We start from the raw sequence: 24,433 nt of genomic DNA, 5'->3' as shown, positions 1-24,433 counted from the left end.
CTTTCAACATATATAATGATCTGATATATTTAATTCTAATGTTCCTGTTAATATTTTCTATTCAGCTGTTACATTGATTGTATATTATTCAGTTATTTTACAAGCTTAATTCTCATTCCTGTAGTAACTTTAAGTATCTTTTGTCCCTTCAAACAAGATTGACCACTGGCTGGAGTTTAGTGCTACAAAGTTATCCACTACTAGCCAGTTCCCTTCAGCCATCCAAGAACTCAACCACTGTCTGTCTCTACGGACCTACTTGGTGGGAAACTCTCTGAGTCTTGCAGATTTGTGTGTCTGGGCTGTACTAAAAGGTATTGGTTTATGTTCTCTGTTTCACTGGCTTGCAATATCAATATATTGATAATCAATATACAACAGGAATCCCCAGTTTTTCTTTTTTGTGGATGCTAGTAGTGACTCCTACCTGTGTCACAGACTGTCATGCACACTGCTGTGACCTGTGCATCACTAGTGATGGCAATAGTATAGCTTAGGAAATCCTGGATTTCTCTTTTTTTAATTGCTGTTACATTTGGAAATTGATGAGTTGTAATCCCTAGGTGGAATTGTTTCTAACTTCTTTTGTATTAATAATTGTAAGAACATCTTTTATTACCTGTTGCCTCAATATGAAAATGTGCAACATAAATTATATGCATAGACCTTTTTGTGACATTATCTTAGCAGAGGAAATTTCTTCAGTGTTTACACTGAATTATTAAAAGAGGTAGATGTTACTCTGCAAAATACCCTTTAGAGGTTAAAGAAGCTTTGATGGTCTGTTTTTATGGATTTGGTTTTTATTTTCTCTTAGCTCTATATCTAAAGGTGATAGGTGACAATCTACCATTCAGTATAACCCAATTCCACTTGAAAGTAAAGGGCATAATTAAGATTAAAAGCTAGTAGTAGCTTTTGGTATTTTTTCAAAGTTGCTGCTCTTAAGAGCAGTCTCAAGGGAGTATCCTTTTTTTTTTCTCCTTTTCCCCCTCAGAATCCTTCTAATGAAGTTGTGTTCCTTGGAGATTAGATTGAAGGAACACAGCCCTCAGATATAAAGGGGGGTATTGGCATGTTTCATGCCAATTGACATGTTTCACTTATGATAAAGTGTAGAAAATATTAGATGTAAACGCAATCAAAGGATATCCTATGTTTCTGTCTTGAAATAAAGTTGCTATAATTTTGAGGTGGATGATACGAAGAAACATGTGTGTTGACTGTTCCCCCTCAGCTTCTGCCTTGATGAATCCAAGAAGGAATGCAGTATATTCTGGGTTTGAAGAGAATTTATTTAATTTGCATGTGTCCCCATGACTAAATCTCTTCGGAAGAGAGACCGAGTAGATTTTTAAAATCATCTTTTCTTAGTCTTAAAAAGCTGCTGTTGATAAAAATAATTTTATTTTTACAATTTAATAGTTTGAAAACTTCTTTGTTTTCTAACAGATAATAGTATGTGGCAAGAGCAGATAGAACAAAACAAAGCTCCTGTGCATGCAAAGCGATGGTACAGCTTCCTTGAGGCACAACGTGCTTTCCAGTCAGTAGGAGCCAAGTGGGCTGCTGGTACACCAAAGGTTAAAATGGTAAGGTTTACTCAGATCCTCTGGAGAGAATAGCTTTATTTCTGTGAATACACTGCAAGGTTTTCTTTCTCTTTTAAGTTGTTGAATTAAAAACTGAAAGTAAGCAGTTGTACAATGAACTAAACTTTTGTAAACTCTTTTTTACAGCTGAAGCTGTCGATTTCAAATTTAGAAGGGCATGAGTTGTCTAGTCCAGTGCTTAATTGGAATAACTGAAATATGGCATCTCTTCTTTTAATCAGCACTGCTCTTTAGATACATCGTTTGCATTTTCTAAAGACAGTTTGAGATCCTGATAGACTTGCAAAGATTGCTGTCTTCAGTTGACTGAATTTGTTAATCATATTCAGGTTAAGAACGCTAAGATACAAAACCCTAACTTGAAATTGTTTCCTTTTATGGAATAAATTAGACAACCTGGTGTGACTTTTCAGTCATGAATAAGATTTGAAGACAAAATAACTTGAAACTCTAGAATTAATTTTCTTCTGGAGTGCCTTGGAGTAATGTGAAAGTTGTGAAGAGATGATGCGGTCCAATATGGCAGCTTGTAGGTATGAAAGGAGACTTTGATACAGCAGTTATTATCTAGAGTTTTATATCTGATTTTACAGCTAATACAGTCTGTAATTATGTCTCTTTTCAAGGCAACAGAAAAAGAAAAGAAAGCAGATGTTGGGAAGTTTGTTGAACTTCCTGGTGCAGAGATGGGAAAGGTCATTGTGAGGTTTCCTCCTGAAGCAAGTGGGTAAGAAGCATGAATACTGTGAGAAGGTTCTATTTTGTCTTTAAAAAAAAAAGTGCTTTAGTAAGGATGTTAATCAGCTTATCAGACAAGGCTGTTAAACCAAATGAATGTTTAAAGCTTTGTCTCCACTAGAGCTGTTTGTTCACTTCTCCTCCATACTTCATTATGCCGTTGCCTCAACTTGGAACGGGGAGTTTAGTTGTGAGGTGATGTTGTGCTGCTCAGCAGTGGGATGAGGACAAGCAGGAGGATGGCATTTGTATGGATAATGGATGTGTGTGCCCCACCAGGAGCTGTGGTGTGGACATGCAGTCCTTACAAATTGGGTCAAGAGACTTGGTGCTTCCCAAGGAAGCTTAGATTTGAGAAAGGAAAGATGTGTGGGATAGCCTTCCTTGGGGAAGCTTTACACCAGATGCATAATGGAGGGCCAGGGGTCCAGACTGTGTGGAATACCAAAGCACAAACTCCTTAAAGACCACACAGAGGAGATGTGATGAGCCAGTGCAATAAACTCAATTTTCAGCTGGCATTTCATTTTCTGTTTCTTTTTGGAGTTACCTGATGGCCTATAAAATTTCCACAACTGAATTTGTTCATTAAACTTGCTTTCAGCATCACATGACTTCTGTAGCTGTGCTTCTTACTCTATTAGTTCAATATAAACTGATACTCAAATATTGTAAATTATGTATTATGTATATGTATGTTTATAACATATATTCTTCTCAACTTACTTTAGTAGTTTTTAGTGTCTTAATCCTGGTGTTTTAAAACACTTCTTCAGGGACATGTTACTCTCTTGCATTTGCAAGAGATTTTAGTATTGTGGATTTGGGGATTTATATTTAGTTCAAAATGTCAGTAGCTTTATAGCTTATATTAAAAAATACACAACAATCAGAAAAATTCCACTCTTGTGAATGTGGTAGGTTCAGATTATCTTTTAGCTGCTACTGGGTATCATCAGCAGTTGGTTTAAGTTAGTCTGTAAAAATGGAGATAATTGCAGTCCAATCTTTATATCCATATCTAATTTACCAATTTAGTTATTTTTAACAGTTAACTACTAAATTTGTGGTAGAGGGAACATAATCTATTTTCATAAACGTGTAATATTTAAAATATCCTAGGTTTGCTGTTTGTTACACTTAGATATTGCTTTTCCATTCTTTCTCCTTCCCTCACAAATAAAGAAGTCTAGCTGAAGTAGTTCTGGTGTATATATTTATTTTTTAATTTCCTTTTTAGATATCTGCATATTGGTCATGCCAAAGCTGCCTTGCTAAATCAGCACTACCAAGTTAACTTTAAAGGAAAACTTATTATGAGGTTTGATGACACAAATCCAGAAAAAGAGAAAGAAGACTTTGAAAAGGTATAGTAAGATAGCAGAGTGATTATAAGCTGTGAAAGAATGATAAGTGCATGCCTCTCTTTTCTTTCATGCTTATTCTTATGGCTTATCCTTCCTGGACAATGGAGCGTTAAAAACACCACATCTTGCATGAAGAGGATAAAGATGTAAGAAAACTACCTTTCCTGAATATTACAGTGTACATTTTCACACTTCGCAGGTTATTCTTGAAGACGTTGCCATGCTGCACATCAAACCAGATCAATTCACATATACCTCAGATCACTTTGAAACAATAATGAAATACGCTGAGAAGCTTATTCATGAAGGGAAGGCATATGTGGATGATACTCCTGCAGAGCAAATGAAAGCAGAGCGTGAGCAAAGAGTGGAATCTAAACACAGAAATAACTGTAAGATATTTTAAGCTTTGGTCTTGCTTTCTTACCTTTTTGATTTGGTATCAAAACTTGATTGTTGTTAACAAATATGAGTGAGAGTACTAAATTGCATATCGTCAAGGTCCTTATAGGGACTTAAAAGTGTTTAGTGCTTTGTTCTGCAAGGCTGGATGGATTAAGTATACATTTAGACCAGGGCAGTAAACTTGGGTATGTATAAATTCATCACCATTCATTACCACTTATAAAATTCAAAATGTAAAATGTGTGAAAATTAATTCCAGTGTCCAAAGAGGTGGGTGACACTGATTTTTGTCGTGGTAGTAATGAAACTTGATTCTATATCAGCTTCATAACACCTTAGAAAATGGTTTATTTTTGTTGTTCTTAGGTGTTAATAAGAATCTACAAATGTGGGAAGAAATGAAAAAGGGAACAGAATATGGACAAACTTGTTGTCTACGAGCAAAAATAGATATGAGTAGTAATAATGGATGTATGAGGGATCCAACTCTTTATCGTTGTAAAAACCAGCCTCACCCTCGGACAGGAAGTACCTACAAGTATGTCTACTTTCTCCTTATGTGACCTGTAACTTTTGCTCTTTTCAGGGCACTTAAAATTCGTTAATGAATTTATTTTAGTACTTGGAACCTGCTAATATTTTTCAACCAGAATATGTGATGAGTCTCTTGACTTTCTGACACTTGTGCAAATTACTTTTAAAACCTGTGAGATGGCCATCATGGTCAACAGTGAATATTATTCAGTTTTGGTTCTTACGTATGTTTGAAAGAAACATTAGCAGTGTAGGGTTGTTTAGGCTTGAATATTAAGGCTGTGATCAGTTCATTTCTTGAAGGCTTTCTTCATCTTAAAAATGTATTGCTCTCTGGATCTTTTTGTGGACAATTCATTGTGTATGTGTCTTGATAAGTCTTGATCTGAAAGTTTTTAGGATCATAGCTTATAAATATTTATAATACATGGATATAAACTGCACTCAATTTAGATGTTTAGGTGGGAGGAAAGTGTTTTGTTCTGCCTTGCTAATTAAAGATCTTTTTTGTCAGGGTTTATCCCACATACGACTTTGCCTGCCCCATTGTTGATAGTATTGAAGGTGTCACACATGCACTGAGAACAACTGAATACCATGACAGAGATGAGCAGTTCTACTGGATTATTGAGGCTCTGGGCATAAGGAAACCATATATATGGGAGTATAGCAGGCTAAACCTCAACAACACTGTGCTCTCCAAGAGAAAGCTCACGTGGTTTGTCAACGAAGGTCTTGTGGATGGATGGTATGTTCCATGGCTGTAGGTCAACACTCTTTGACTGGCATATTCATTTTTGCTTTGGGCTAGTTTGAATGAGTATTTAAACAATATTAAAGAATATGGATTAATTACACTGGCTTCTGTATGTACAGTGTGTCTGTTTCCTACTCTGCAGTAGCTGTGTAGATACATATTCATGTCCTGTAATAAACAGGAGGCAGCTTATTTTTGTACTCTGGCTCTTGCTGTGGGTGGCATTTACATGTTTTCCACTCTTGAGTCAGTTGGTTGTTGTCATTGGAGTAATTGCTAAACAATGCCAGAAGAGGGCCTGGATTGAAGTGTTTCTGGTCCTGTCCATCTAGTCAAATCCATTCCACTTCTCTCCCACCTGCCCTCACCCTCCTTCTTTCTGATATTTTTTTCAGATTAATTCGATTTCTGCAGACAGTGTTTGGTGGACTTGTTGTCTACTTGTCAGTTGAGTTGGAAGCTTAGATTCCTAGTTTATGCATGGAGACACTTGGCTGGAGCCAAATTTATCCTTTCCTGCCCCTGCCTGTTTTTTTCCCTAGAGGTGTAGCTGGTCTTATTATGGTCTTTACCTTTCTTTCCAAAACTAAGCCTCCCTGTTAGGTCCTCAGCAAAGTTTGATTCAACAAATTCAAATGTTACATTTCAGATCAGGCCTTTTTATTTTTTCCATAAGAGAAAAAAAAAAATCATAGAATTCTATCACTTATATCAAGAAGTAGCATTGTCTCTTCTTTCCAGTAACATTTTCTGTGTGTCCTTGGAAGGGAAGTAATGGATAGGGGCACTACTTTTGCCTTGATAACCTTCACCATACATTTTGTATGGATAAGAGCACAGTCTTCTCAGTTAGGTGTTCTCACATAGCTGTGACTTCACTAAGTAAAATAGGGGCTGTGCCTTTTGTGTGTGGCAGTATTAGTAAAGTTCTTGATAAGTGCAGAATTTAGAAAATTTAGTGTATGGCACTAATGGAATACCTTTTTTCACTAGGGATGACCCAAGATTTCCCACTGTGCGTGGTGTCCTGAGAAGAGGCATGACTGTTGAAGGGCTAAAACAATTTATTGCTGCTCAGGTGGGTGTTTTCTTCTGATTCTTTGAATATCCCTCAATCAAATATTTGTGAAGCTTCACTTAATGTACTTGTCACTGGTAGGTTTCTGTTTTGAAGCTTTGGTACTTTCACGTGTATTGCTTCAACAATAGTAGCACCTGTGAGTAGGTGTTGGCAAAATTGACTTGCAGGGGGTTTATTTTGCAAGCTCAAAAACTGTTTTTGATGAAAACAAACCATAGAGAGTTTTCAGTTTAAAGAACTTTGTTTAAAATTAGTCCAAGAGCTAGAATATTTATATTAATGTGGTGTTGGTTTGGGTTTTTTTTATCCAGGGCTCCTCTCGATCTGTTGTGAATATGGAGTGGGATAAAATCTGGTCCTTTAACAAAAAGGTATGTGCTTACTCAAATTTGATGCTACTCTTGAAATCCTCTTTCTAGGATATGTAGAGAATCCAGCATTCATTGGAGTGCTTATCACAACAAGTAGCAGTTGCAGTATGCTGCATCATTTGGCACACTCTCAGGAAAATGGAATGTCCCCCCCTCTAACCTGAAGAAGCACTAATCCTATTGATTCTCCTATACCAGTACTTACTTGCCTTCCTTAGTAGTACGGGAAAAGATAATGGTATTTGCTGTAAACCTGATCTGAAAACTGCATTTCATTTTTCTGCTTTCAAGCTGCGAGCTATCTGTAAGAAGGTATTACTTAATGCTTTTTACCTTAGCATATAGCTTACAGTGCTGTAAGCATACATAGCATAAGCTATCATTTTGCAGCTTCATAGCACAGTCACACTTGCTTGTATAACAGGAGCTCTACAAACCCACTGAAAATGCATTATTCCTAGTTTTCAAAGGCTGACCACCTCTGGTTTGGCTGATTTATCAACATAAACAAAAATTTTCCCCAATTTGGTTCACGTTGGCTGCGTTTCCTTTCTGTGGCAAAAGGATGAACGCACTGCGTGCTCTGCCTGGGGAGATAAGCCAGCACTGCTGGAGTTTCTGACTGAATGGCAAATCAGGAATATTGCATCTTGACATGATGAGTTGCTTTTTGGCAGCAGATGCTTGGACACTATAATAAGGCGATTTGTTTTCATGAGTATTGCATATTTTGTGTGATTGTGGAAACACCTGTTATTTTGCATTGGGATTCCTGCTTGGTTTTGCTTAGACAGTACCCAGATCTGTTCATTTAAATAGTTTTTGCTTGTCTGGCATGTGTCTTGTATTTCTTCATGTATTTTGCATTTGATTTGCTACATACACATAGGTTTATGAATTGGTTCTTTCTGTTGCTGCATAAATATATTTATGACTAACAACTGGTTTGAGGGAAAGAATCCACAATGGACTGTCAAGGCTCATTTTTTTTAATTGACTTTTAAACTGAGTTTCTTAGACCTCTGACTCAGCTCCTTGTACAGCACCATATTTATTAGCCAGTTTTATTTACATGTGGCTGTGCAGATTGAAAGCTGTCTGCAATATGAGAAAAACCAGTTGGCTGCTTTCAGGTAGTTCTGAACTCAAAGACTATCAGTGTGACAACTCATATTTTTTATGTGATCATGTAATTTTTAGCACCTGACAAGGGATTGCGAGTTTTAATGAATAAAATAAAGAGCCTGGTAATAACACTATAAAATATGGTAATTTAATTATTGAAATTATGATATGAAGTCATATAATACCCCTACATTTTGAGATATATACACAAGTCCTTTTTCAGAGTGTATGTCTGACATTTAGGTGTCTGACTTCAGTGACTACTAACTTATAAAAATGTGTCTTCTTAAAAGTATATCATCATACCACTTTATTATCTAATGTCAAGTCATTACAAGTTAAATACTTTTCTCCAAAATATAGAAAAATATATAGCTGAGTAGCTTTTACTTGAGCAGGAATAAACCAAGGAATGCAAAAATCACTTTAGATTAATAAAATCAGGTGTTTTGTGTTAGTTTCCAGTTAACCTGGTAGATCTCTGATACTCCTTTCAGTCTTAGATGACTGCTTTACTTGAATTATGTGCTTAAGTGCCTCTGAACAGTTTCACAAACCAGTATTTCAGGTGTAAAAAATGCTGTGAAAAACTACAGAAGCTAAGTTTGATAATGGGCAATAAAATACAGGAAGACATCCTAGTGGTACCTTTTTCTTGCCAAACTCATGTTGTAGAAATCCTAATGAAGTCAATGTTATGGTATTGCCTTATTATAGTATCTAATGTGTCTGTAGTAAAATTACAGACTTGATTGGTGCCTCCTCTGCAGCCAGTTCTGTCACTGATTCTGCTGGAGTACTGGCTGGAAAATGAGTATGAGATCAGGTCTTGTGCTGCTGGAAAAAGAACAAACTCCACTTAAAAATTATTGCTTTAAATATAGTTAACTAGAGAAAAAGTAGCTCAGATGTAATAGTTTATGTGCACAGTAAAACTGTGTCAGAGTACATTTTTGTATCTTCCATATAAGGCATTGGATCATAATTTTGGTTACTTCTGCTGTCAGTAGTACCCAATCCAGATTTTACTCAGAGTATTTTACTAAAGATTGGAAATTGTAAAGTATTACCACTACTCTATTATCACTATTCTGTAACTTTGGATGAATGTGACATTAAAGCAAATTTTGAAAAAATGCAGTAACATAAAGAATACCAGTTAATATTCCTTTTCTATTTTTTGTGGTTATTATTTTGTAAAGCATCTTTACTTTGTCAGTGGCATATATTCATGATCCCCACCTCATTTGTTTCCTGTAGGTTATAGACCCAGTAGCACCTCGGTACACTGCTTTACTGAAAGATGCAGTGGTCCCAGTAAATATTCCTGAAGCTCAAGAGGAGATGAAAGAAGTGGCTAAACATCCAAAGGTTCTTGCTTTACTCTCTTAATATTCTTGTAGTGCAGCTCAGTAAGGTTGGGAAGTACCTTGGCATGAAACAGTCAGGAAGGAGAGCCCTGATTTTAGCTTGCTCAGATAGCATCAGATTTATCCAAGGGGTGCCTTTTTTTTGCCTCAGAATTGTCAAAAGCTGTGCAACTACTAAACATGTTTGCTCTTTTAAGAGGAAACTCCTTTTGTAAATCTATAGAGTGCATATAAAATGTGCCTTAAAAAGGCCTCTCTGGAAGCTTTCAGAAGAGGTGAGTCATTACAAGCCTGGAGTGCTGCTCAAGCTGGTTTTCCTATGGTTTGATGCTAACTTTCGCAGAGGTTAAATATTATATTTTATTCAAGCGCTGTGGCTATAATACAGTAAACGCTCTTTATCCATTAACAGTGAGGTGTTTTTTAAGTGATTTATAAAATCAGGTTTTATGTGGAGAGGTAACATATTAACCTGTTGATTCTGTCAATCTCTGGGTTTTTAATATGACTTAAATTTGTATAGCAAATAATTCTTATCAAAAGCTAAGGACTTGCTGATTTGATACTTCTAGTATCCAGTAAACAGAGTAATATCCTTTAAAAGGGGAGTATGTTACTGATACAACTCTTGTTGCTACAAGTAACAGATATTTTCCTTTGAGTTCAATGTCTCAAATAGTGCTTAAATGTCACTAAAAGCATCCCTTAGTTATGTCTGTATATGCTTACACTGAGAAATGAGTGAATATTGCTGAGGCTTTGCTTAATTTCTTTGTTTTGATTTTGTTGCTTAGAGTGTTCCTGTAGCAATTTCTTGTAACTGAGAGGTGGACATTGGGTTTCCCCTCTTCCCCATAGCTGATGACATGGAAACAGGTTTAAGCAGATGCAAGTGAGAATTGTAACTCTTCAAGGCTCAAAGACTGTGAAGTTTGGTTAGATACAAGCCAGCATAGTAAAACATTGATAGTACCAGTAAATGCTGCCTTCAATATGTAATGAAATAAATACTGACCAGAAGAAACAAATTGAAAACTCCTGACCAGCTGAAAAAGTCTGAACTTAGACCTGTTGGCCTTTTTAGAAAATAAAAGTTTATCTCAATTGTTGAGATACTTTAAAGCTGAGTATTTTATAAGTGATGTAGTTCTGTTTTCTGTCATTACAAATCTATGCAGCTGAAAGGAGCTCCATATGTATTTCCATAATAACTTTATAAAAAAGCAAAAGTGAGAGTTCTGAAATGAGTTTTGAAAGAAATTTGCATAGCAAAATGGAAACTTGAGAAAAACTTCAGGTTTACCTGTGAGATCTTAAAGATGTATGGAGCTTAAGGAAATGGAATATGCTGTCGGTGGATTTTTTGAGTGTACTGTCAAGGGAATGTGGGCAACACCTGTGAACAAGAAACTGGAGAGAGTTGTGAAAAAACTTTGTAGCTTTGCATTACTGCTATTGTCCATCTTCTGTCTTCATCTGTTACCTTTGAAATGTAAACCATTGTTCACAGAATGCTGACGTTGGGTTGAAGCCTGTGTGGTACAGCTCCAGAGTCCTCATCGAGGGCGCAGATGCGGAGACCCTGACAGAGGGGGAGGTGGTGACGTTCATAAACTGGGGCAATATCATCATCACCAAATTAAACAGGTAACCTGTTCAATAGCAAATGAAATTAATTTTTGCTTTTCAGCTTTTTGTTGCCTTTTCTTCTATCAGGAAGCTTGTAACAGTAAAGAATTAATGGTTGGCCATACATGTCTAGTCTATGATTCTATGTTTATAAGTCTACTTTGAAATATGCCATGAAAGTACATTGTTAGTATAGGGTGTCTATTTCTGTAGATTCAGGTTGGAAATCATTAGTCAGTGTTGATACTGCATGTCCTTCTCATCCAGTGCTCTCCATGATTCTTTGGTAATATTGCCACTGTAAAACAGCTTTTTCAGACAGAAAAAAAAAACCACCTGGAATGTTAACAACTTTCACCCCATAACAAATAATGCTTTTGCATACTGAGAAACTAAACTTGTCACAGTTTCAGTTGCACAGATGTTAGGTGGAGGAGACCATTTAATGTCATCATGGTATCTCTGAGGTGGTTGTGTTGAGACAGTGCCAGAATGGGGTGTGCTCTGATAGAGAACATAAAAATGCAAAAATTTGTTTTCCCGATGCTTTTTGCTCTATATTGCTATTTAAGACAACAAAATTAATGGAGGACTTAAATGGCAGTGAATGCACTCTTTAATTTTCTATGATTCACACTTCAAAAATGAACTCTGAACATTTGTTTTTACAGTATTGAATCAGAACTGATCATTTAGGCTGTACTGTCATAAATTCTGTTTTCCTATAGAAATTCAAGTGGAAAAATTTTATCCATCAATGCCAAGTTGAACTTAGATAATAAGGACTTCAAAAAAACTACTAAGATCACTTGGTTGGCTGAAACTCCACGTGCACCCCTCATCCCAACTGTCTGTGTTAATTATGAGCATCTGATCACTAAGCCAGTTCTAGGTAAAGATGAAGACTTCAAGCAATATATTAACCGAAATAGCAAAGTGAGTTATATTTTTGTCCCCTTTAATTCCACAAAACTTAGTGTTGTCTGGGTTTGTTGTGTTTTTTTTTTTTTTTTTTTTTTAAGTTCACTGTTTCTATTTGCTCTTTTTAAAATATAATTGTTTTTTTGTCAAACAGATAAATTGTGCTGGTGTATCTAGTTTCCGTGTTTCTATGTAACCTGTCATAATCTCAAAATTTAAATATGACTCTTGTTTATTTGCAGTTATTACCAGGCTTTTACACATCTGATATCCATAGGTTGAGTTTTGCATCTTCTTGTTAGTACTTGTTCTGCTGCTGCTGGAATTAAGTAACATCTTGACACTTTGAAAAGGAGGAAATCACCACTATCCTTCTACATCTCTATTTCTTACTGTTCCCTTGCTCTGTTAGACATGGACTGATTTCTTTTAACAGCAAGAAGAACTGATGCTGGGTGATCCATGCCTTAAGGAGTTAAAAAAAGGAGACATCATACAACTTCAGAGGAGAGGATTCTTTATTTGTGATCAGCCCTATGAGCCAGTGAGGTAAGTTACCTGAGAATGGCCTAAACAGACTTCACAGAATTTGCTTTAGCTTGCTTTGTTTTAGTGTTCACACACATGCACATTGGCAAGAATAATGCTGTCTGCAAACATTTTCCCATGATCTGTGTGAAGAATATCTTGGTGGACTGGCATGACTTTTATTTTTTATTACATTCCTGGCTCTTCAAATTGTCTTAAGCCAAGTATGGTGCATTTGAGGTGCACCCCAGCTAACCTGGACTTGGTAATGAGGTCATGGTTACCTTGTGATTTGGAGTATAGAAATTAAATAGTAGTGCTACAGAATAAAATAGGCATTTTTCCAATTAGACTGTGCACATGCTACTTCATTGTAGCACTTTTTTAGCAAGCTATCAAAACATATACATGCAATTATAACATAAACATATAAATATTATAAAAGAAGGAAAAGTTGCATGTAAGAGGAATCATTGCAGATGCCCAATTATGTAAATTAGGTAATTATAGCTGTGTATAAAGATAAACCTGCAGTTGTGTGAGAGCATCTTTTAGAAAGAGTAGCTCATTTATTTAAATGCATGTTTTATATTTATCTTTTATTTCCTTTACTGTAAATCTTTTTATAGTCCTTACAGCTGTAAAGATGCTCCGTGCATTTTGATTTACATCCCTGATGGACACACTAAAGAAATGCCAACATCTGGGTCAAAAGAGAAGACCAAAGCTGAAACTGCAAAGAAAGAGGTAAAGTATTAATTTAAGAAAGTATCATAAAATGTATTACTATAAGTCTATTTCTGTACAAGATTACATGCTGAATACTTGGCGTTTTTGTTTGTTTTTTTTAAGGCTAGTTCAGCTCTGAAAGGAAAATCTGCTCCAGTTGTTGGTCATGCCTCTACTCCAGCCTGTACTGAATCATCTGAAGGTCACTTGATCATCTACAACAAGGTGGCTGCACAGGGTGATGTAGTTCGTGACTTGAAGGCTAAGAAAGCAGCAAAGGAAGATATTGATAAAGCTGTGAAACAACTGCTGGCCTTGAAAGCAGAATACAAAGAGAAGACAGGCCAGGATTATAAACCAGGAAATCCTCCAGTAACTGGGACTGCACAGTCATCAAAGCTTGGGACCTCTGGTACCTTGGACAGTAAAGCTCTGTATGATAAAGTAGCAGAACAAGGAGAAGTGGTCCGAAAACTGAAAGCTGAGAAAGCATCTAAGGTGATGGTTAAAATAATCCTGTGGTTTTGTCTGGGTTTGCATAGCCCATTGTTCCCTCTCTGTGGAGATGAATGGGTGCTTATAGATCCAGGTTTTTTATAGTGGCTGTCATTTGGACTGGGCTTTGTTCTGTCAAGACTTGTGTTTTCCAATACTTACTTCTTCAGTTAATTTGCATGACCAAGTTTGTACTGGTGAATTCCCATATTTCTTAGGCTGGTGCTCTGAAGCATGCACAGAATTTACCCAACAGCAAGAGTTTATTAAGTATCCAATCAAGTCCTGGAAATTAAAATTCCTTGGCAGTTTCTTCATTTGTTTAACTTATGGTCAAATTATGTGACATCACAGGATTTAATTGTTGCTGTTTAGGCCTTAAAATAAAGCTCCAAAACGAGAATGGAAATATCCATCTGCCACCAATGTTTTTGAGACATCTTCCTCTCTGTAACTGTACATAGCAAACATTGCTACTATTAGCTGTGTTATTTCCTTTTTTTCTAGTGCAGTACAAAGCAGAGAGGGAAAATAACATAGTTTGCCTGGTGGTTAAATAATGTTGATAGTAGTAGTATCTTGATGGCACCATAAAATCTAAATTTATTTATTGTTATAATTTTACTTAGGACAGTTTGGGTTGTATATCCCTTAAGAGGAGTTACTTTGCTAAAATAGGAAATTAGTAGAGAAAACTTCTCTGAATAACTCTACTAAGTACTTAGTAAATTGGAATAGGTGCACATAAACTGCAGGTCTTTTTATTAAAATATTTATGGTACTCTTGAGAGTCTTATGTCTCTATATCTTTGTTCCTCCCTCTTTCTGTCCCCCTTCCTTTCTTCTTTCAGGATGAGATAGGTGCTGCTGTGGAAGTCCTTTTATCCCTAAAGGCAGAATATAAGCGACAGACAGGCCAGGAGTACAAGCTTGGAAGCCCACCTGTGGCCTTTGTCCCTCCTCAGTGTTCTCCTGTTCCCATTCCTCCATCCCCATGTCCAGTAGACAGCAAGGCTCTGTACACCAAAGTAGCTCAACAAGGAGAAGTGGTCCGCAAGCTCAAATCGGAGAAAGCTTCAAAGGTGTTCTACCTGTGGATACTTCTGAGTGGAACAGTGTCTCCAGTTTAGGCTAAAACCCCAATGGCAGGTTTTGTGAAATTTGAAGAGCAAAACATAAGCTAGTTCCATGAAGTGCTTTCCCAAATTCTCTTGAGCTGATGATATGGCTGACTGCATGAGTTCTGTGTTAGTGCATGGAAAATAAATAAGTTTTTTTTAGTCATGCAAGATAAGCAAAGCAGAGTATAGGCAATAACTTGAAAGAAGGGCTGTAACTTGGAGCCAGAATGACAGCAATAAATTTGGGAATAACCTGATCATGGCCAAAGAACCATTATTTTTTCAGAGTCTCTGTACTTGCTGTTCTTCTCTAGTGTGCAGCTCATGGACTGCTGTAACCGGAGGGGGACTAAGCCACCTAAATGGGAGGCTTTTATAGCACAGATGTCAGCCCTTATCTACACTACCTGATTTGGTCCTTTGGTGTACAACTTGTAGGTGTTCTGGTAAAATGTGGTAAAATGTTTGACCACAGAACTTAGTAATAACAGCTTATACTCACAGGATAGCTTGAGAAGTTTTATTACAACAGCTGTGTTAGTGCCATTCTAGTAGAGCTTGTGTTATCTCAGCTATTGTGCTACACCTCTGTTATGTCTACCCTTATCTGCAACTGCTGTTTTTTCTTTCTTGCTTCAGGAACAAATAGATGAGGCTGTGAAAATTCTTTTAAACCTAAAAGCAGAATATAAACAAAAGACAGGTCAAGAGTACAAGCCTGGAAATCCACCCTCAACACCTCTTTGCCTATCTTCCACTGCACTTCCATCTCCTGTCTGCTGCAGTAACTTGGCAAACTGTAGCTTAGTGGATGGCAAAGCACTTTATGATACTGTAGCTGAGCAAGGGGAAGTGGTACGCAAACTCAAGGCAGAGAAAGCTTCCAAGGTACAATAGGCATTAGAGTGAGCAGTTGTAATTGTAATCACATTTGGCCACTGGGGGGAAATCTTTCACCAAGTAGTGATTAAGCTCCGCTATCCAGGTCATGCATGCTCTGATAATGCAAAAAAAAAAAAGGCTGTGCTGGATATTTTTCTGACTCAGATATACAAAGTCAAACTTAACCTCTCATTTCTAGGTGAATAGGCATGAGCATGGCAGATACCGACCTTGCAGAAGTGTTTAATATATTTTACTGTCTCCTGCTGTATTTGGGGCAAGTGACTGTTCAACTATCTGGTGTGCTGCAGCAATAGCAAGACTTTTCAAAACTAGACAGATTCAGTGATGGTTGTGGAAAAGAACATGAGACAAACTGCAGCTTTTTAGGTGCTTCTGGGGTGGGCCATTTCTGCCTGTATTTCCACCTTGCAAAATTAGTTTTGGTGTTGGGTTGTTTTTTGGGGGCTTTTTTGTCTGTTGGTTGGGTTGGTTTCATAGTGTGATAATCAGTGCTTCTGGTCAGTTCTCTTTAATTCTCACCAGTAAATCTTGCTGTTTGTCCTCCACACAGGATCAAATAGATGAAGCAGTAAAACTCCTCCTTTCTCTAAAAGCTGACTACAAGGAAAAGACTGGGCAGGAGTACAAGCCAGGACACCCACCAGCAGCTCAGGGGGCTGTGCCTCAGATATCAAACACAGTACCCAGTGGTCCAGACACTCCTGAAGCTAAAGCCCTTTTTAGCAAAGTAGCTCTTCAAGGAGATGAAGTTAGGAAATTAAAAGCAGAAAAAGCAGACAAGGTAATAACATATACACTGTAGTGTAAAAATGTAGTATATGTATTGAAATCTAAAAATCTCTGAAATTCAGTGTTATTGTGGGAATTAAAAATGTACCTTTAAATAGGCAGCATTTGAATTCTGAGATCTAAAACATTCTTTTAAAATTAGATATGCTGTCAGATATGGTCCTTTAAAATGTCAGCACATTAAAGTTAAGACTGGCTTATGCAGATTTTTCTGCCAACAGTCTGTGAATGTGCATAATGCCATATAGATTTTTTTTTTTTTTTGATAGAGCCATATTATTCCAGTGATTTCTCTATAAATTTCTTATTCTTTTCTTTTCCTCAAGGAAAAGATCGATGTGGCTGTTAAAGAACTTCTTCAGTTGAAGGCCCAGTATAAATCTGTTGCAGGAGTTGACTATAAACCAGTATCTGCTACTGGTGTAGATGACAAAGATAAAAAGAAGAAAGAGAAGGAGAACAAGTCTGAAAAGCAGAGTAAGCAACAGAAGCAAAATGATGGCCCCAAAAAAGAACCTTTGCAAGGACAAAGTGGTAATGAGCGCTCCTCAGATGGATCAGGAGAGGGCCAAGGCCCTAAGAAACAAACCAGGTAAAAATGCAATCTTTAATCTTATTGGATAGAAACATCAACTGTCTACCTCTGTGTAGGTTTAGAGTTTGATATGTGTCTCATTTCACTTCAATTGTTGACATTTGCAAAACAACTGGGTTGATTTTCATATTCAGGATTCACCAAAGTTTAGTGTCAGCTGTACTTCAGCATCTTGTATTGTTACTGTCACTGAAAATTTTTGTGCTTATTATTTGCTTCTGTAAATGTGCTGCTGTGTCTTGCTCAAAGTTTAAATGTCTTTTTTACATTGTATATTATGCAGCACTATGCATTTCCTGTTTCATATATATAAAGTATATATTAGAGACAGAGATGTGGTTATTTGTATAGAAATAATGCCAGAAAAGATTTATTTCCCTCCTTTAAAACTTACCTGTTTGTAGAGATAAAAAAACTTTACTTTTGTGTTCTGTCATTTGAGTCTGGTGAGGTTAACCTTCTTTAGAATCCTGTAGTTATATTGGTTATCTTTATTTTGAAGTAGGGTCAATTTTCTGTCTTAAACAGTCTGACTGACATTCACATAAATGGTAAATTTGAGCTACATGTCTTTCTTGAAATTGTAGCTACTGGCTAGGTAGGAAATGTTTAAAATGAAAAGTAAAACAGCATACACAGAGATCTGGTTAATCTTAGGTTCTTACTGGACTGTTTACTGGTGGTTGGGTTTTTTAATTTGTTGCTGTGAGATTCTTTGATACAGCCATAGTGAGAATTAGAAGTCTTCAAACCGTACTAAAAAATTGGAGCTGTTCTTATTAAATATTCTTGTTAGGGTAAGGAAATACTAGCAACCACCACCAGCCAAAACTTAGCCTTTTTAATGTAAAACTAAAGCATTCTCTTTCACCTTATTATGCCATACCTCCTGCCCCAAAAGAAAATGAAAAGGGTTAGGATAACTTTCATGGCTAAATGCTGACCAGCACAAATCTGGTTCTTTTGTCATACCATAGGCTGGGTCTAGAAGCTAAAAAAGAAGAAAATCTTTCAGAGTGGTTCTCTCAGGTAAGTGCACATCAGTTTGATTTAAGTGTTTCATTCTGTTATAAATCAATGTCTGTTTGGGATTTGCATCTTTCTGTTTGAGTTCCTTTTTTTCCAATGCAAAGCGTTTGCTCTTTTCTATGTCTTATGTTGTTACCATGGTCTTAAACCAAAGTGTTTGCTCTTTTCTATGTCTTATGTTGTTATCATGGTCTTAAATAGAAGTGCCTTGGAGGAAAGAGCTGAAATTTAGTAAGCTGTATAAAGGGTGAGTGTCAACCACCCAACCTCATATATATATAGTATATATATGATTTTCTTCATTCATACCTGGATTCCTCTTTTGTCAAGAGTGAAAAACTTAATTGAAATTACAGGATTTTCACAGACCTGAGAGTTTTATTTCAGCTGAAGGTGATGCATAACAAAATTTAATATATGTTGATACTGACCAATTTTTCTGGCTTGTGAAATTGAAAATAACCCAGGTAGAGATGATTAGTTAAGATTAGTCTTGTTATGAGTGATTGTAAGTAGCTGTCAGTGGTGTACATTTCCTGTCAGTAGTATTTTTGCCTGTACTCTAAGGAATAAAATTCTCTTCTGACATGAGTTAGAGACATTTCTTACAGAGGTGCAGTTTTTGTGTTCCTGGAAAGTAACTGTAGTCTCTTACTTGGATTCATGAAATTCAGTTTTAGTTAAGTGTTTACAGTACTCAGACCTATAATGAAACTTAATGTTTCTGGTTAACCTTCTATAGGTAACACAGGTGACCCTAGAGTCTATCTGAGCTGCTAACAATTTGAGCAGTTTTAAGTAGGAGACTTCTCTTGAATTGCATGACACACACCTGAATTGATGAATGTTCTCTGTGTACAAACTGAAACTTCAGCCTCTGATTTATCTTTTGCAAGGTGATCACAAAATCAGAGATGATTGAATACTACGATGTCAGTGGCTGTTACATTCTTCGTCCTTGGGCTCATTCTATTTGGGAAGCCATCAAAGACTTCTTTGATGCAGAGATCAAGAAACTTGGAGTGGAAAACTGCTACTTCCCCATGTTTGTGTCCCAGGCTGCCCTAGAGACAGAGAAGTCTCATATTGCTGACTTTGCTCCTGAGGTACACTTCAAAACTTCATTTTAGTCTGACTATAAGAAAACCCAACCACTTAGTCTGCAGCTGTGTATGAAAGTAAGTTTGGGGCTAGAGGATTTTTTCCCAAACAAATTGTTTGATTTTTTTTTTTTTATTTTCTCCTTTTTTTAGGTTGCTTGGGTCACAAGATCTGGGAAAACAGAACTGTCTGAACCAATTGCTATACGTCCCACAAGTGAAACAGGTGGGTCTCTTTTCGTATAGTTTGGCTGTAAACTTATACATGAAGTTCTGTGTATAGTGTAGCTGATAGACAAGAGTCCCCTCTGAAAAGTGGAAGCCCTCATTTTTCAGAATGTTTTCTGTAACTCCTTAGGAGATGTCTTTATCTCGTTGCTGCTCATAGCAAAGCCACATTATATGTTCCATTAAATTGACACTTTTAGGAAATGCAGATTTCTTCAGGAATTTTTTCATCAATCTCTTGAAGACTGACTTACTTTGTCTGAAAACACATTTGATTATTTGGTTTACAGTGTTTATAAGAAATTTTTCAACTCATAATTCACTTCAGTTTTGCATGTGTTTTGACAGTAACTGTTACTCTGAGTAATTTAAACAAGCATTTTAAGACCTAAGCCCGCATGAGTTTTTAATTGAGTCAGGTCTAGTATAGCATCCTGAAATCTTGAAGTCAGGTAGTTCCTATTTGTGAACCCAGGTGTATTTACCATACTGTAAGGCAGTGATTCAAACCCAGTGTCATTAAATAATAAGCTTTGGATTGTACTTTGACCAGCAGCAACCAAGCTTTTTTGCAGAGACTCGGGATAAAGTGGAAGTACTCTGATGAAAATATTATATATTAAGACAAAAAAATGTATTTTAAAGGAAATGAAACATAAAAGCATAATTCTCACAGCAGAGAATGTTAAGCTTATATGTAATAAAAGGAAAAGTTTATCATAAATGTCTTTATTGTGTGGAGAGTCAAAGCTGCTTTCTTTTTACAGTCATGTATCCTTCCTATGCAAAGTGGGTGCAGTCACACAGGGATCTTCCCATCAAGCTTAATCAATGGTGCAGTGTTGTGGTATGTGTACACAATTCCTGAGTACCTCTTCTTATCACAAGTGCAGTGTAGGACAGGTGTTCTCTGTGGACTTGGCATGATCATAATAGTCACAGCACATATTTCAAGGCAAAATTATTACCATGGTTTATATGATATGTTTTTCACAGTGTTTCTAATGAAACATTCTTTATCAATGTGCATGGTTGATTGTATTAAGTAGAAATCTATAACTAGTTGGCTTTTTTATCTTTCTTGAGAATTTTCTAATACTTGCTTATAAACATTATTTTTAACAATAATTTTACACTTCATAGTGTTATTTTTTTTTGCTTCTGCCCCTCCAGCGCTGGGAGTTCAAACATCCCCAGCCTTTCCTTCGCACTCGTGAGTTCCTTTGGCAGGAGGGTCACACAGCATTTGCAACATATGAAGAAGCAGCAGAGGAGGTAAAAGCAAATGCACTGGTGCTTCTCCTTTCAGGAAGTTATCTTACTCCATAGCAACACATATAAATCTTTGTACTGAGACCTTGAGGAAATGTTTTTTTAGAGAGCCCTTTTAAATGCCAAGTTTATTAGAACCCATTTTTTTCTCAGATGTAACCCATTTCTGAGGCTTCAGTCTCTACAATCAATATAGGGAGTTTGAAGAGTGTGATATATAGTATGTGCTTTCCTTAAATTATTTTTCTTAAAAATACTTAAAAATCAATTTTCCTTAAAAATTTAAATAACGCATCCACATGTTTACTGCTAGAAGTTTTAAAAATTCCTTTGCCCAGTTTTAAAACTTTCTTCTTGTTGTCTGTCATGACTTAGAGTTATTGCTTTTTGATTCAGGGAAAATAGCATCCAAAGTTTAAACTAATTGAAGAAATCTTAGTTTCTAAACAAAATCTTGAGAAAGTGTCAAATTTTTAAGATTTCAGACTCTGTCATGTAAAAATATTTCATGATGTAACAAATGCAAAATACTGAGTAATTCTGAAGATAGTTTGTTCATCGTAGGTGCTGCAGATACTTGATCTCTATGCTCGGGTGTACGAAGATCTCTTGGCAATACCTGTTGTGAAAGGAAGGAAGACAGAGAAGGAGAAGTTTGCTGGGGGGGATTATACAACCACTTTAGAGGCATTTATATCTGCCAGTGGAAGAGCTATCCAGGTATTTACCTATTAAAATAATTATTTTTTTCATTAAATATAGGAAGATTAAATATTTAAACTGATGCTTGATAGACTTAGCTTTCCATTGAATAGAATTTTCTGTGTTTATCTATTTCAGGGAGCAACATCACATCATTTAGGGCAGAATTTCTCAAAGATGTTTGAAATTGTGTTTGAAGATCCCAAGAAGCCAGGAGAAAAACAGTTTGCTTATCAGAATTCCTGGGGCATTACAACTCGGACTATTGGTGTAATGACAATGATTCATGGAGATAACATGGGATTGGTACTCCCACCTCGTGTAGCCTGTATTCAGGTGTGTAAAAATGCCTTAAACTGCTTTAGTTTCCTTTTTTGTCTTGGAATTCATGAGCATTTCATATCAGGCAGCTGGAAGACTTAATATAGGATGGAGCTGTCTAGTTACAGAGTAGCTGTGTGAAGTTAATTCAGATCATTAGGATACTTGTGACGGACCAGTCCCCTTTGATAGTTCATCCATTTGAAATAAAGTTATCTGTGCCATTAGTATGAAAATGGAAATGCATCCTTCATTTCTGAGAGCATGAAGGAAATTACTGGAATATAGGGCCACAATTTTGGTTTCAAGTTTTTTATAACTATGAGCTAATTTTTTTGTAGCATAAAGTCCTGTTCTATTGCAGGTTGTAATTATTCCCTGTGGTATCACAAACTCCCTTTCTGAAGAGGACAGAGAGGCTCTGTTGAAGAAATGTAATGAATATCGTAGCAGGCTGCTTGCTGTGAACATCCGTGTCCGGGCTGATTTAAGGGACAACTACTCACCTGGCTGGAAGTTCAACCACTGGGAACTTAAGGTACTTTTCCTTCCAGGAGGTGTTTTGAAGCCTAGGTGAGGTGTATATATAAGGTATGCTATGTATGCCCTGTGTTCTGAAGGCAAATGTATTCTGTAAATTAAGAATTGCTGCCTGATAATCGGTGATCGTGTTTGTAAATAAAAGAAGAAAAGGTGTTTTCTGAGACTTGTTCTGTTTGCTAGGATTTGCATGTCATTAGGGATTTTTAAATCTCCAGGGCTCTATGTATATACCTAAAAATTTAAATTAGGTGCATAAATTACTTGCATTTTATAAAATGAGTACTAATACTTCAGTGTGTCCTGACTTAAAGCAGAGCCTTCGGTGCATACAGCAGAACAGAGAAGATAGACCTGCGATGGCAGCAAAGAAAGGAGCAATTTTTTTGTTTCAAAATTGCCATGTTCCAAACATATAGCACTTTAGAGGAACAGTTCTGCTTCCCCTAATACAAGAGGCTTTTATAAAACAGAAATAGTGAGCAGAAAAAACAATGGTAATAATGGTAATTAAAAATTGAATGATGTGTTGAGTGTTGTTATGAAACCATATTTTTATTCTGAATTCAAAATCAGTTTCAATATGTTAATCTTCAAAGTAACCTGATAGAAGTGACCCAAATTGTTTAAGAAATACAAAGATTCTGGAATAAGAAGTACAAGAATTAACAGGAAAATATTTTGCCTTACGTACTTTTCAGCTTAGCAAACTTCTGATGTTGCTTCCTAAAAAAAGGTCACTGGTACTTCTTTCATATTGTCTGGTATTAGTTCTGTTGCTTTCTTGGGAAATCTTTGAGGGATCATGAAGTATTCTTTCACTTAGTTGTATTACAATCAGAAGTACTGGATACCCTCTTCCAGGTTTCTATTATGGAGACAATGTTTTGTGGGCATAAACTAGAATGTTCAGTTTGAATTGCTTGTTGATAACAGTTTTGAATAGCTTTTAATGTAGCTGTGCAGCAGTAGTAGGTAGTTCATTGATCAGATGGATTTTACTGTATTAGTCACCTTTTTAGCATAAATAAGGTAGTGGGGGCAGAGGGAGTGTAGGGAATCATTTGGAAGCTGTGAACCTGAGGAGATTCCAGAGTACACAATGCACAGAAAGCTTGGGTACAGATTTTGATTGTCTTGTTCATCTCTTGAACACTGTGCAATGGTTTTAGCTTATAAACTTTTTGATTCAATTTCCTTGCAGGGGGAACAATTCTCCAGAATATATTTGCATTCACTCTTTTAATTTCCTGTGAAAGAATGTGGATACTCTGGGATACATGTTAGGATGTAGAGAAAATAATTACATGATAGGCTCTCAACTGACTCTTTTCAGTAACATGGAAAATATTTTTGTCTGATGGTGTATTGGGGATGAGAAATTACATTTTACCACCAAAGTTATAAATTTTGATATGATAAATGCTGATGTACTTGAAATTACTTGCTTTGCTAAAGCAATTAGCTGTTTGTAGTCAAATATCCTATGCAATTAATGTTGATATTAGGCTGTATTTAACAGAACTTTTGCTGTTTGCTGCTAAAAAAAATACCTGTTGAATGCTATTAAAAGCATTCTTTGAAATCAGAATTAAATGTATTACTGGATGAACTAGAACATTATAATTGCTGTAGAAGTCTTAATTATTCAGACTTAAAAAATATGATTTGCAGTGTGTGGGATACCTTAGTGCAGTTTCAGGTGCTTCATGCTTGCACTTGCATGTTTGCACTGATGCAGTCTCCAAGCTAGTGAAGCAAGGTAGAAGGCACAAGTGAAGAGAATGTGGATGGGAAAGACAAAAATCTTAAAAGCTTTGTAATATATAATGATTTTTTTTTTTCAAAGAAACTTAAATGTATCGTTTAAGCCTGTATTAAGACTGGACTTTAAAACAAACAAACAAAAAAAAAAAAGCCACAGATAAAGAGAAAATGAACTCTTATGAGAATTCTTCATCAGAATATCTAATTTTTTTTTCCATGAAGGGTGTGCCAGTCAGGGTTGAAGTAGGACCACGAGACATGAAGAGCCAACAGTTTGTAGCTGTTAGAAGAGACACAGGGCAGAAGCTGACGTTGTCTGAACATGAAGCAGAAGAGAAACTTAAGCAGATCTTGGAGGAGATCCATGCAAACCTTTACAGCAGGTAAACTAAGAGAGACA

At 36.4% G+C, this 24,433-nt stretch overlaps 1 protein-coding gene across 8 annotated transcripts in view; it reads left to right on the top strand.

Annotated features, from left to right (window-relative positions):
* Positions 1-24,433, top strand: part of EPRS1 (glutamyl-prolyl-tRNA synthetase 1) — a 37,443-nt gene that overhangs the window by 8,571 nt on the left and 4,439 nt on the right. The window contains exons 4-32 of one of the 8 annotated variants that reach the window (XM_021546826.3): positions 158-314; positions 1,453-1,592; positions 2,240-2,340; positions 3,592-3,718; positions 3,918-4,110; positions 4,490-4,661; positions 5,172-5,405; positions 6,408-6,492; positions 6,807-6,866; positions 7,158-7,178; positions 9,252-9,362; positions 10,872-11,008; positions 11,719-11,926; positions 12,348-12,460; positions 13,069-13,186; positions 13,292-13,666; positions 14,515-14,745; positions 15,424-15,672; positions 16,241-16,471; positions 16,806-17,071; positions 18,052-18,103; positions 19,000-19,209; positions 19,357-19,429; positions 20,199-20,278; positions 20,605-20,706; positions 21,268-21,423; positions 21,544-21,741; positions 22,091-22,264; positions 24,256-24,416. In XM_021546826.3, the coding sequence (XP_021402501.3) occupies positions 158-314; positions 1,453-1,592; positions 2,240-2,340; positions 3,592-3,718; positions 3,918-4,110; positions 4,490-4,661; positions 5,172-5,405; positions 6,408-6,492; positions 6,807-6,866; positions 7,158-7,178; positions 9,252-9,362; positions 10,872-11,008; positions 11,719-11,926; positions 12,348-12,460; positions 13,069-13,186; positions 13,292-13,666; positions 14,515-14,745; positions 15,424-15,672; positions 16,241-16,471; positions 16,806-17,071; positions 18,052-18,103; positions 19,000-19,209; positions 19,357-19,429; positions 20,199-20,278; positions 20,605-20,706; positions 21,268-21,423; positions 21,544-21,741; positions 22,091-22,264; positions 24,256-24,416 (4,535 nt within the window). The remainder of the gene's footprint in view (positions 1-157; positions 315-1,452; positions 1,593-2,239; positions 2,341-3,591; positions 3,719-3,917; positions 4,111-4,489; positions 4,662-5,171; positions 5,406-6,407; positions 6,493-6,806; positions 6,867-7,157; positions 7,179-9,251; positions 9,363-10,871; positions 11,009-11,718; positions 11,927-12,347; positions 12,461-13,068; positions 13,187-13,291; positions 13,667-14,514; positions 14,746-15,423; positions 15,673-16,240; positions 16,472-16,805; positions 17,072-18,051; positions 18,104-18,999; positions 19,210-19,356; positions 19,430-20,198; positions 20,279-20,604; positions 20,707-21,267; positions 21,424-21,543; positions 21,742-22,090; positions 22,265-24,255; positions 24,417-24,433) is intronic. The other 7 variants (XM_021546827.3, XM_021546828.3, XM_085576075.1 and 4 more) reach the window with 7 other exon arrangements.

The sequence above is a fragment of the Lonchura striata genome, chromosome 3 (genome assembly GCF_050655825.1).
Source record: "Lonchura striata isolate lonStrDom1 chromosome 3, ASM5065582v1, whole genome shotgun sequence".
Classification (NCBI taxonomy): Eukaryota; Metazoa; Chordata; class Aves; order Passeriformes; family Estrildidae; genus Lonchura; species Lonchura striata.
Note: the sequence above shows the minus strand (reverse complement) of the source record. Positions and strands in the feature narration are given on the sequence as shown.